General features: G+C 36.0%; 1 protein-coding gene and 1 long non-coding RNA gene across 2 annotated transcripts; one reads left to right on the top strand and one right to left on the bottom strand.

Moving 5' to 3' along the window:
• Nucleotides 1-428: 428 nt before the first annotated feature.
• Nucleotides 429-2,748, bottom strand: LOC128245068 (uncharacterized). The gene is made up of 3 exons (XR_008263048.1): nucleotides 2,540-2,748; nucleotides 1,973-2,098; nucleotides 429-1,665 (listed from the first exon to the last, which is right to left on the bottom strand). It is a non-coding gene; the product is annotated as an uncharacterized LOC128245068 (long non-coding RNA).
• Nucleotides 2,749-9,757: 7,009 nt separating this feature from the next.
• Nucleotides 9,758-13,709, top strand: LOC128243700 (glycogen-binding subunit 76A-like). Its single transcript, XM_052961606.1, has 2 exons — nucleotides 9,758-9,875; nucleotides 10,001-13,709. The coding sequence occupies exon 2, from the start codon at nucleotides 10,146-10,148 to the stop codon at nucleotides 11,535-11,537; it is 1,392 nt and encodes a 463-aa protein (XP_052817566.1). The 5' UTR covers nucleotides 9,758-9,875; nucleotides 10,001-10,145; the 3' UTR covers nucleotides 11,538-13,709.
• The last annotated feature ends 666 nt before the right edge of the window (nucleotides 13,710-14,375 follow it).

Below are 14,375 nucleotides of genomic sequence, written 5' to 3'. Positions count from 1 at the left end.
ATACATGTATGGTGAAAAAGATTAATTAACTCTTTTTAATTTATTATATTCATCTCACAGATATAACAACTATATCTATAGAATTGAACACAATTCTCTTAAAATATCAATTATGAGTTGTACCGTAACTGTATTATTAGTTACACTGTTAGTAGCTTGGGGGTGTATATCACATACCCCCCTAGCTACTAACAGTGTAACGAATATATCTCACCGAGTACTTTTAATAATAAGATTATATTAAGATAATAACGTACAGTAGTTTGGGGTATTCCGGATCAGTAACAACCTTTTCGCGTATTTTTAGTTCAAATCCATTGGTATGAATTATTTTTTTTATATAAAATGAAAGACAAACTATTCCTAAGTTGAACCAAACTTGTTTGTAACAAAATGTTACGGCTTTTATTAATATTTACACGCTTGAATAACCTTACCAATTTTGGTTACTTCCGGTTCACCTTGGGCAGTTTCGGATCAAAGTATGGGTGTTCTCAAAGTAGTTATAAAACTTTGTCAAAGGGTTACACTTCACTAAATTAGAAGTATATAATGTGTTTCACATTGAATTAAGAAGTTGTGGCATACATTAGTACCAGTTAATCAATGTATTCCTATATATGCCTTGTGGACATGTCATATTCAAATTTAACAAAGGGGGCATTTTAAAAGAGAACAATGATTTAACTAGATTGTATTTTAAACATACATGCTAGCATTAAATAACAAACTAACACAACTTTAGAACATGCATTCATTAAGATTCCAGCTATAAGACAGGAATTAACAAATACTCACACTCATAACATCACAAACCAGGTATACAAAACAAATATTTACACTTGTAACATCACATACCAGGTATACACAACAATAAAAGTTTGACTAGACTTATAAAATCACATTTTTAAAGCACTTGAAGATTTTACCCCGTATCATCAAGCATCAATCAAAAAATACTCACACTTATAACATCACATACCAGGTGTACAAAACGAATCAAAGTTTGACTAGACTTATATAAAAAAATCACATTTAAAAAACATGATTACACACTTGGAAGATTTTAACCTGTATCATTAAGCATCAATTAAACAACTGTTCTTTTCACTTAATAAATGACACGTTCATAGCTGAACCTTCTTGCATTGTTTCCAATGCTGAGCGCAACAGGGAGACAGACATTTCAAATGTTCTTGATGGACACGAGATGAAATAGGAGCATGGGATAACAGCACCCCCTCCTTTCTCGTTAAGTGCTGGCCAGGGAGGAAAGCTTAGACACGGTTCACCAGTTGTAATGGCGTAAATACTTCCCTCCTCGTCAAGAACTATTCTGAAAAACCCTGCTAATGTTCTTGGTACATGACCAATGGGAAGGCCGGCAATGTCGGATAATTTCAATTGTCTACTTTGGTCTGTAACCATGTCATGAATATGTTCATTAAATGTCTCAAGGTTTGGCAGCCACAAAAAACATGCCTCTTTGTCTACGATGTTAGTGTATTCACAGTCCACCCTAAGTTTAGTAGGCGGATCCGTAATAGGTGGCTTGATCTTGTAGACATGGTATCCTTTAATAACACTTTTCTCCAACACAATGGTCTTCAGCAAAGTAGCATCAGTTGTGCCTGAAGGACCAGGAACTGGCTCACTGGTTTTTACCTGAAACAGAAAGTATTTATTGATCAAAATTAAATGAGGTATATTCACTAAATTTTATGTTTTTAGTTGGAAATTGAATTTGAATATCACAAAACAGGATACGTGTATTTGTTTTTAAGATTCACTATATTTACAAATGTACATGTATATCAATTTCAAGGCAGTTACAGATGAACAAAATATTAATGTGCAAGATGTACTGGTAATTATTAGAAACATCAACTAAATCAACTTCTCCAGAAAGCCGCCTGTGTAAATAACCATAGGATACACCATAAAGTTCTGAAGATTTTCTTATAGACTTTACCTTTTTCGATTGCGATAATGGCTCGTCTACATCTCAGGGCTTTCCCGGGGGATCCACTTTGGTATTTCTTTTTAATACATTTAGCTTTCTTCACAGCTGGGCTTTGATGTTTTGGTTTTCCCATTTCTGAAAATAACAATTCAACTAAATTAAATGTATTTCAAGACACAAGACTAAGTTCAAGTAAATAAGTTGTTTTTTAAAGCTTAAAATTTTCAATCCAATGTTCCATTAAACAAAACTATCATAGATATATCCTGGATATGTCAAAATGATCATTCAAATAATTCACTTGAACATTAAAATGAAAATAAGCATAAATATTCAATTTCTTTTGAAAAATACAACCCATAAAAGCTGTTTGACAGCTCAAAATACATTTGAGAAAATCCCCCATTGAGTATCAATTTGGGAGTCACGTGATCCGTAACTGAACGATCAATATCATATCATAACATGTGGCAATTTACACAGGTGGCCGATATAATATTGGCTTATTTTGGGTCATAAAGGACATATTTGTGAACATTTTGATGTATAAATATGATGCATTTAAACAATACTTACTGGTAAGACTCCGATGTTTTCATTGAAACGCCATAATTTTCCCGTACTTTTTAAAGAGCGAGTGCGCATGTCCGATTGTCTGACACAAAAAATAGGTCACGAAAGTCGCAATTTGTAAACAAATAATTGTTTGAATTCTTTAAAAAGGTTAACTCTTCCAATATCAACTAACTGTTTAGGACAATTTTTATTACAATTTTCATAATTGATTGTTTTCACCTGCTTTGATCCGGAACTAACCAAGATCCGGAATACCCCAAACAACTGTTTTTGTTTTGAAAATATTCGGTAACGCTTAAATGTTGCCTCAAAATTATATTTTAAGAAAAACAAAAAGTTTATGTAATCAAGTTTATTTGGAACAAATACAATAACAATGTAAATATAGTAATACAATTGTTTAACAGCATATATATTTTCTCAGTAATGTTACATTAAAGTATAACTGTACAAGAAAGCTGTATCACAGTCAATAAATGTAATAATAAGAAAAACAACAACAGTTTAACAATTAACTGTTTTTAACACTTTATTTTTAACAATTTCTTGAAGGTAGCTCCTCAGCACATTTGCAGATTTCTTGTTGCATCAAAGCGTCTCTTCTGAATTTAGTTTAACCTTTTTTCGACAGATTCGTCACTTGTTGTGCTTGTAAACCGTTTTATGGTCGCCATTTTGTAACCAATGGCTCATGTAAACAGTCGGTTACACACAACAGATTGCTTGAATAAAATGGATATTCAATAACGTGCATGCGTTAGCTCCCCTACAGTGAAAAGATAAGCCGAGAGAAAAGTTACAATTTTTTCGGCCGCCATTTTGTTACGTCCTCTGCGGAGTATGAAAATTACAGGGGTGGTATGAAACTTACTGGAAATTACAGGGGGGTATGGATTATACACGTCGTGCACGTGACCGCTCTAGGCCAATCGGATAGCGTCATTCATGTAGGAGGTGAGATATATCTATATACCGTATAACGTGCGCACAATGCTATACTGATGTCATGAATTTTAACAAGTAATACACGTTACTATTATATTACTTATGTACAAATAATTTTAAAATTGAATGACTCATTTTGACTAAAATTTTAATAGATAGATAATCTATGTAAAACAAAAGAAATAAGCTTGTACGAAATTATGCATGGTTGACATCGATACAATCCGGTTAATGTGTGTCAACTTATTCCGAATAATTTATTGATCTGTAGTAATTCATATGCATTGTATTCACTATACGTCTAGTATAAAGAGTACCGTTTTTCATATACCATTTTACCTTAGACTAAGTCGTGTTTACACGCACATTTTTTTCTTATTTCAAAAGCATGTTATATGTATGCTGATAATTTTCTAACAGTATTTACCTTTTCGGACTGCAAAAGATGTACAGTCGTATACATACATATTAGGCCTTGTTCTATAACATCGTTTTATATATCTATCTCTAATAATATTATAAAGGGACATACCATCACAAATTGGTATTTATCTTTAAGTACTTGACATTAATTACAAATCCTATTTTCTTTTGGTATATTTGACCATCTTCCTGTTTCTATAAGAAGACGATGAAAACTTAAGTCTTAACCGTGACAGAGCAGTTTTGTATTTTTCTACATTACCCATGTTTGGCATTCAAATCTAGCGAACGATCTATAAAACGTAGCTCTAGATGATTCATTTATCCGACTATTAAGATTTTAAATAAAGTTCCTCATACCTCATTGAACCCAAAATTACACAGTATGTCCCTTACACTAGCGGCCCAGTTCTTTTTTCTTGGTCTAATATAAATGTCTCTTTAACATCATTTAATACACATTGTTAAGAAATTTTCTAACCGAGCTCAATATCATTTTAAACCAACATTTAAGAATAGGTACATAACTTAGATGAACAAAATTTAAACTTCCCAGCCCGATAAATAAAATATCATCCTGTGCTGATGTCTTAACTTTTAATATTGATAATAAATATAGTATGTAAGCGTGTTCGCACAATGCATCTGTAAATCCCACTTCACACCCATAAAATATGATAGATTAAACCAGCTTAGGCCTAAAAAAAATATGTCTGTTTCCTGTAACCCGACCGACCGTAATTTTTTACCGCCGACCGCATTTTTTTTATGCCCTCAAATTCGAAACGTCAGATTTTAGCGATCTCTGGCCTGTGATGACAACGATAATTTAGTCGTGTCCAAATTCGCCGCATAGTTACAAACGTTTCCGGTTCGACACTTGTAGTATGCATCAGTTTTGACCCGGGATATTTCGGTGTGAGAGTCGGTATCATCTGAAAGGGGCCTCAATGCATGATCTGAATGTTTGTTTAACCAGCAAGAGCAATTAACACCCGTAGTGACAAGTGATTATCGATCTCGAATCTGATCGGTAACCGTGTCAATTAGCAGCACTCAAACTCAATGACGTAATATTAACTCCGCCCATTATACAAATTAACGGATACCTTCCGCTTTTTCGCTAAGTGCGATGGTATTGAAAAACAATAATGCTAAGATATATTTCGTTCATTTATTTTAAGTTGTTTTATTAAATCTTCGGTTAATTAAAAAAATATTCTTATAAGTTTTTAATCAGTTAACAAAAAAATAACCTTTTTTCGTAGCGCATGGTCTAAAAAGCGCGGGAAACAGTTGCACGCTAACTGCCTGTCAATTTTAATGAAAGTGAAAGGAGAACTGCGTAGATCGTTGTCAGTGTTACAGTAAGTTCTATAACGAAACAGAATTGTATAACAGTTATGGTTATGCCATTAATGAAAAATACAATGTTGCAATATTGGCAACAGGAACGTTGAATGTTTTTGTTTACTTCCGGAAAAAAGATAAACGTGAAAGTGAAACTGAAAGTTAAAGTAAGAAAGAAGTCGTTGCAACTAAACAATCGCTGGTGTATATCGCAGCCGCCGCCACCACCACCGCCGCCGCCGCCGCCGCCGCCGCCGCCGCCGCCACCACCACCACCACCACCACCACCACTACTACTACTACTACTACTACTCCTACCACTACTATCACTACTACCTATAACCTACTACTGCTGCTGCTGCTGCTGCTGCTCTTACTGTTACTGCTTCTGCTTCTGCTACTACTACTTCTACTACTAATACTACTGCTACTGCTACTGCTTCTGCTTCTGCTTCCGCTGCAACTACTACTACAACCACTACCACTACCACTACTACTACTACTTCTACTACTACTACTACTACTACTACTACAAATACTACTACTACTACTCTTCCTACCACTACTATCACTACTACCTATAACCTACTACTGCTGCTGCTGCTGCTCTTACTGTTACTGCTTCTGCTTCTACTACTACTACTTCTACTACTAATACTACTGCTACTGCTACTGCTTCTGCTTCTGCTTCCGCTGCAACTACTACTACAACCACTACCACTACCACTACCACTACTACTACTACTACTACTACTACTACTACTAATACTACTACTACTACGACTACCACTACTACTACTTCTACTTCTACTTAACTGCTGCTGCTACTGTGGCTACTACTGCTGCTATTACTACTAGTATAACTTAAACTTCTTCTGATACTATTACTTCTGCTGCTGCTGATGTTGCTGCTGCTGCTACTGCTGCTTCTGCTGCTGCTGATGATGATGCTACTGCTGCTGCTGCTGCTGTTGCTGCTGCTGATGATGATGGTGGTGGTGGTGGTGGTGGTGGTGGTGGCCGACGATACCGCCGACGCCGACGACACCTAGGCTATGACTAAAACGAGCGAAAATAACCAGTTCAGCACATTGCAAGACTATGTCAAGGGGAAATACTCTTTTATAGTTACACTAAATCGCAATATAAGAGTTGTCTTCCGTCCGATCACGAACTCCATCAGTTATCTATTTAGCCAAGGTCACACATAGCTTGCGACTAACTCACAACAGCCAATATTTTATCTTATATGAACTAATTGCCGCGAACTTGAAAGTGTTTTTGCCGGAAAGTTCACTAAATACATCAAGTGGGACATACCAGGAAAGAAATTGAAACGCTTGTCCTATTTGAGGCGACGATAAAATAATTGCTAGATTTCCATCACCGTCCGCCCCCTTTTTTAAACCCCATAACTGTTATAATCTCATACAAAAATGTTAAACTGGGGTTTGTATTTGCGTATCGGTCCAGTACTGGCCGGGAACGGCGTTTATTCATACCGACAGTGTCGATGTGTAACATTCACATGTAAAACACTGCAATTGTTACGATCTGGAAACACGTGTATACATATGGTTCCTTATGCAATAAGAAAAAGCAAGAATACTGTTCAACGGAGAGTGAGATCTAAGAAAAAAGTCACCTTCGTCCCCATTAAAACAAACACACACTCAAAACAATTGGGTGGGAATATAGTGATTTGTTTATAATGGCGGCCTGAATGCAACTTGGATTTATTGCACCTTCTTTTAAATAACATGCAAGCAGTTCTGTTGCAGTTGACAATTTATTTAATATGTACACACAAACATCTACAATAGTAGTGTTTACATACATTGTAATACTTATATGATGCTCAAAATATGTTCCAAAATTACAGTATGTTTTTTTGTAAATTCGTGTACAATAATGATCAAAATCACCAGTAACTTTTACATCTGGTGGGAGAAAGACATTCAAGTATAAACCGGATTTCGACTCGAAGTTACATCAGGGGGCTGAGTTAAATTAGCATTATTTATATGTGTTTAAAATGCATTATGTGGGCATTTTAATGTACACTGTACATGCAAATAAAGCAAGCCCCAATTTCTTATGACTTTGTTTTGGTGTAAATCATTAATATATATGAAAACAAGAAATTTGAATGATTAAAACGATTAAAATAAGTTACCTGACAACATGTCAGAAATTTGCATGTAATTAAACTGACATATATACGAATGAAGTGAGAACAGACATTTAAATGTAATCCCCATCGGCGGAAAAGAAACACAACCCAATGTAAGGTTGCTTTGATATAAAGGGTATTTTAGATCAACTATATGTTTTGTTTGTTTCAGTTCAATATCTTATAAATATGTCATTATTAGAGATAAAACGAATGTAACATCTCCTTTCGTGAAATCTTAACAATACACTTTCTCTCCGATGTGTTATTTGTATCACTGGCCTGAGGTCACAGTTAGTTTTATTATACACTAATCTGGATTTGAACTTTAAAACAGTCCCAATTTAAAACGAAGACCTGACAGTTGATGAACAATCCATGACACAAAATAAAACAACAAATTTATATTCTTCAATTATTTTTTTTGCAATATTTACACTTGCATCTATAAATGTTTGCAATACAGTATCATTTAATTAAGTCTAATGCATAAAGCAGCTATTGTTTCTTCATCTATGCTCCCAAACTTAATATGACTACACAACACTCGTATCGTAGAACACGCCTAATCGGCATTGCCAAAGTGCAGGCGGAGGTCAGACTCCGCCTAGAACATGGACAATTTGCTTCACGCGCCTTATATGAGCAATGAATGACAATCATTTATGGTTCGTGGGGGAATCCGTGGTCTAGTTGTAACATACTTGACTGTAAATCCAGGGGTCGCAGGTTCGATTCCCCACCGATCCACTTAAACAAATACTAATCTTCTTCTGGGAGGGACTTTATGTGGGGTCCCTTGTGGCAGTGGTATACACTGGTGCACGTTAAAGAACCAGGATAGCTCTTAAAAGACCAACTCTCTTATCGGAGCACTAGCCGAATGGGCTTTGCCCGAATGTTAGTATAAATAAGCTTACAGACCTACCCTTTTTTGGTTCTCATTTTATGGTTCAGTGGACCATCGCCCTCTCCCCACCCCTTAAAAAGGAGAAAAATACCGATCACTCCGGCAAAGGAAGGGAGTAGTCGTGTGAACCTTATTTTAGGACTTGTTGATGAGCGCGTTCAAGCTTGAAACTCGTAAGCGACAGCTCGCTTTGATGTATTGTGCAATAATTATTAATTACTATTGAAAAAGTTTCAAGTGTGCATGTCTGGTTAATTTTGAACAGCAATTACTGTACTGATGGAGTGTGTAAATGTTATATATTATGTAAATAAGTGCACCATAATGAACTTTCTTGTATATCTTATTTTATACTATGAAAATTGTAATCCTATTATCACGCGGTCATACACATCTTCTTATCAGTCACAGCCGATAACACTAGAGGATTCAGGGGGGATAGGGGCGCCTGGCGCGCGTCCCCACCCACCCCCTTAACCGTCCAAGTTTACCTTTAATTTCAATATAGGAGAAGAAAAGTAATAAAATACGCCAAAAATGCACCATTTCGGACTAGAGCCCCAAACCCACTGCCAACACTTTAAACCAAATAATAACCCGCCCCTGTATAGCTGCTACATAATTTTGAAAACAAAGGCCCGATGAGTCCGGACCGGATGAGACCGGGACCGGGAAATAGTACCACTCCGTATAAATTAATGTATTTGATTTTAGCTTAAAGCATGTTTATGTTAATCTCTGTTGGAATGAATCTTAAATTAAATATACCATTTGCCATAATATATTTCTCTATATCGAATTTAAATTTGGTTTGCTTTCGTTGATCTTCGTTGCTGCATGGACGTATTTATATACAGCGTGGAGGACATGTTGATATGTACAAATTTACATCTTAACAAAATATAGACTCAAATAATGTTTCAATGCTATTTGTTTCACTTCTAAGTACTTACTTTTTACATTCGGTCATGGTGACCTGACCAATATTATCACAGTTTAAAAACACAATTATTTTTAGTTTGCTCTCCAGCGTCATCATTACGTTATATAACGTGTGTTCTTTCGATTTACGTGCAGGCTTACACGTGGACTCCATGTAAGTAAACAAGCAAAGAAATTGCAGCCCGGCTTGTAGAAGTTTCTAGTTGTTTCTAGCGTACTAGCGGAGAAACAAATCTATTTTTAACATCCGAACTATTTTTATGAATAAGTAGTTATGCACTAGTTTTAATTTTAATAAACGATAAACAGGACTTTATTTAATTTCTTTATAAACATGATAAAGATGGGTATTATATATATGAATGTTACTCTTATGAATATTTTGAATATCGAAAGTAGAGGTTGTTTCTAGGTCATATGCAAATGATGTGACGCATGAGCTGCATACATCTTTAAATAACTCGATACAGGCAATATCAAGGCCACCGAGGTGAGTATAAATAGTTGATCTTGGTAGGGTGCAGTGGTTTCTTTTTAAATGAAAAGAACGGGACGGAGTGATAATTGTTGTACAACATGGAACTATCGGGAAGGTATGATATTATGTAATTAAGTGTTTCATTTGAATAATATAAAGTATTTGGTGAATATCGACCCGACCTCACTAAGACAATAACCGGCACTAGGGTATTTCAATGACAGCTACTTTCTGTTTCAGGCTTCAGGAAGGTCAAGGATTTACATTGTCTGAATGAAAATCTCTGGCTCCTATAAAGGACGATTATAAGGACTTTCTCTCGATTAAGAATACAGGACATACTTAAAATGGATGTACAGTATTTGTTCCAACATACATACACGACATGGTAGAATATGATGTTTTGCCGGAAGATTTTTTGTTGAGATTGTTTCCACGAAATCTGTCGTATTCGGAGGAAAGTTATCTGGATAATTTCTCTATCTGTGCCGCGTATGTGAAAGTACCGAAACAAAACAAAAGAGTTGGCTACTCCGAACAGACACTTAAGAACCAGGATTTTGACTTTCTGGACCAGGAGTGTCCGGACATAGACACGGATCTTGTAGAAATAAGGAAGTCGCACGGGATGGAGGCGGAAGGCACTTCCGTCGACCCGGAATACCCCGGGATGTCGAAGGAGAATACCTCGGAGGTGGGGTCGGAGGAGGGGATCTTCGTAAACATGATGGACGATCTGGAGCTTGTCGGCAGCCAGACTACCATGGAGTCCCCGTTGAGCAACGCGTCGGCGGAAAGTGACCCCAGTTACTTCTCCTTGGATTCTGTGGGTTCCCCCGACGAGAATGGGCAAATGAATTCTGTGGATCAAGAATGTCTTTCAAAAGCAGTAACTAGGGAACTTCAAAGAAGTGAGTTGCGGAAATCTGTGCCGGATAATTCTATTGAGACTCAGTCGGATGATTCAAGGTCAGTTGAAGTATCAGAAAGATCAGCGAATGTCGTCAAGTCGAACTCAGCGAAGTTAAAGCTGGATACGAAACTGGCGAACACCGGCGCGGAGGCTTCCCACAAGTACCTGTTGGTTCTGCCCGATAGTCCCCTGTACGACGAACCTGAATTTAACATTAATAAAGCTGAGCTCAGAAAATCCTCTTCTCTTAAATCAACCAAAACCCCACCTGGAACACCTTCCCGTAAGAAAATAGTACGTTTTGCGGACGCTATGGGCCTTGACCTAGAGTCCGTCCGTCACGTGCTGGATGCCGAAAACCCGCCCCGGATACCAAGCTCCGCTATCAAAGACTTGAAAGTTGGCGTGGAACTAGATCGGAGGGTGGTCGGTAGCCGCCTACTGGCTTTGTGTTTCACACAGCCGTCTGCTGACCCTAATTTTATGACAAAAGTGATGGCAAACAAAGTGTGTCTGGAAAATTGTGTGATAACGGACATGGCGATCACCGGTGTAGTGCGAGTGGCAAACATTGGATATCACAAATGTGTGCGTGTACGATACTCAATAAATAACTGGGTGACGTTCTATGACGTCATGGCATCGTACGTGCAAAACTCGTGCAGCGGTTCGACGGACCGATTTTCGTTCACTATCGTAGCGCCGTCTAGTCTTGGGCCTGGTACTAACATATCGTTCGCAGTGAGTTACACAGTGAATGATGTAGTCTACTGGGATAGCAATGATTCCAAAAACTATGAAATTTCATGTTTCGCTAAATCTACCCCAACAAACCTCGAAGAGAGTTGGGTGCATTTTGTATAGTATTATTGTTCTATGATTACTTAGGTTTACCTTTGTTTATGTTTTGAAGTCAAAAAGTAGCTGTTATGTGATATTTGAAATCGTAATAACTTTTTGTCTGTGATTGGTTAAATCGTCCGTGGAACGACTCTATTCTGCATAATTTTCTTATTAGAGTTTCATTAAAACACGCATTTAAGTCCATTGCTACTGTGAATTAGTTAATCAATATAATATTGTTTGTTTTTCGGAATATTGCCCTAGCCTTGGTTTTTGGGTCGGCGTCGTCGGTATACCAACAATTAAACCTTTACTCAATAACCGAGAATGATATTGATATAACACTTATAATGACTGTAACAACTCTGGCTGAAATACCTGCAAAGTTACGCCCCTTGATGGACGAAGAAAAACCGGACGAGTTATAGGGCGTTTACAGTGGTACTAGAAAATCTTCTGTTGGTTACTTATAAATGTCAAGATTAACATTTTCCCGACAGCTTAGGCTTATCTCACCGTCATGTCGGAGTATGTTTGTACGTATACATATCTATATATGTTGTACCTGTTGCACAGGTGGGCATAATATTGATGATTCATTTCTTGATACTGTGCATTTTATGCATCGCACACCTGCATGTTCTGTTTCGCTGATAGTTCAAGGCTCTAAATGGTGCATGAATTTGTTGTCTGTTAAACAGTAGTAATAGAAAAAAACAATTCATTTTTTTGTAATATGAACATAAAGAGACATCTTGTGATCATGTCAAATCACAAACCATTAACAGTTAGTGAATTACCAATCCATTTAAAAGAGAATCTTCGTACATTTTGATCTAAATTTAAACTTTCTTCAATGCTTATATTGATTTTATATTATTTTGTTTTCTTGGACATTACAAGCAGTAATGGCAGCCTGAGCAATTACAAGCAGTAATATTTGATTATATGCCTTTTAAAGAATATTGAAGACTTTATTTTCAAGTTTGATAAGTGAAGTAAATGAGTGCCATATTCATTATTTGTTTGTTTTACATGTTTATAGCTTTATTTGCGACCTGCATAAGTTTCATTTCTTTAGTTTGTTACAGCTCATAAATTGTAGCAACGACCTTGTAGCTTAGTAATTTATATTGTAGCTTTGCACGATATCAAGGACGACCTTGAGGAAAATTGTGGCCGCGGAAAGTCGTACCCAGATACTTGTCGAAATATTTTCCTCATACTGTTTCTCTCGAATAATGATCAGAGCATAACTTAATGCCACATTTTGCCAAGAAATTATATATTATTATTCCTCTAATCGTTGTTAATTATTATTTTATTTTTTTTACTCGAGATACGAGTTTTTCCAACTGATATTAGATGGATGGTAAATGTTACAATCATTTTTGCAATACTACAATTATTCTTAAAAAATACGTTATTATTATATTATTATTATTATTATTATTATTATTATTATTATTATTATTATTGATGGTATCATTTTATTATGGTCACTATTGACTGGTGTAATTGATCTGTTTTTATTGATTTTGTTGCATCCGAGTGAGGCTTAAGCTGTCCCTATAAGGGCTCATGTAATGCATATTAAGCGAATACTACTGTACTTTATTTTTATTTCACATTTCAAATGTTCCTTTCTGTAAGAAAATGTCAATCTTGGCAAATATTGTAATTTATTTCATAAAATGTAAAGCGGTCTAAGTTTAACTACCTCACTCTTCCATTTAGTGACAACCTTTGCACGCAGTACAGGCATTTCGAAATCACTTGTTTTTATCGCTATATAATAAAAACCTTTGAGACGTATCATTATATACTGTAGATGCTTAAGCTGTGAGGATCAGTCGTATTGTTGAGTGTTGATCGTTTGTCTTTTTCATTAGAATTATCTGCCATCTGTTTGATCATAAAACTGTTCATTTCTGCGAGTTGAACATGTATACCCTGTTATGTTCTATGAAAAGGACCCTCGCTAGTGAAGCACAAATTGCATGAGATTAAATGAAAGCTTTATAGTCGTCCTTTAAGTTCAAGTGGAGTTTAATTACTACGCCTTTTATTGTACACTATTTTAACGTAGTTAAGCTTTTATGTTTTTGTTAAATAAAATTTGTTATTTTTATAGTGGTATTTGTGATGTGCAGAATGTGTGTCGCAATATTACACAATACATCTGTAAAACAGTTCGGTCTTCCTTATTATCCACCCGCGTGTTGTTTGGGATACTGAAGTTAAAACTGTGAAGTTAATGGTTTTAAATCTTAGAAATAAATCAATCACCTGTCCCTGAAAGTTTAATTGATGATGATTTTGTTAATCTCTTACAGCATGCATCAATACGATCACAGACGACGTTTATATATAAGCAACGGTTATTTAACTATCTATTATTTGATTCAAAACACAACTTGATCGATACGTAAGCCACCGCAATCTTGCTGTAAATATACCATTTAAAAGTACAGGAATCGTCCAATTATTAAGCAGTTGCGTAAGTCCAATACAGGAGTGTATTTTTACAGGAGTAAAAGCAAGGCCACTTCGGGTTATAGAAGGTTACAGCGGATATTGCACTATCGTCGAGTGCAAACAGGTCATAAAACAGTTCACCTAGTGTTCTATATACTAGCTAGCTTTTTATGAGTACGTGTTAGTACAGATCAGTAAAATCTTTAAAAAAAGACACGACGTAAACACGATAAGCCATGATTTCTGAGACGTTAATAGTTATTTACATTAAGAAAACTGTGAAACAAATATGTGGATATTTTTATGCTGATATGTTATATGTTATTTCAGTACGGCGGTATTTGTTTGTTCATATGGTTATATAATCAATCAATGGTACAA

The sequence above is a fragment of the Mya arenaria genome, chromosome 8 (assembly GCF_026914265.1).
Source record: "Mya arenaria isolate MELC-2E11 chromosome 8, ASM2691426v1".
Classification (NCBI taxonomy): Eukaryota; Metazoa; Mollusca; class Bivalvia; order Myida; family Myidae; genus Mya; species Mya arenaria.
Note: the sequence above shows the minus strand (reverse complement) of the source record. Positions and strands in the feature narration are given on the sequence as shown.

Excerpts from the sequence above, each read along its gene's own strand:
- LOC128243700 (XM_052961606.1), top strand. The coding sequence starts at position 10,146 with ATGGTAGAATATGATGTTTTGCCGGAAGATTTTTTGTTGAGATTGTTT.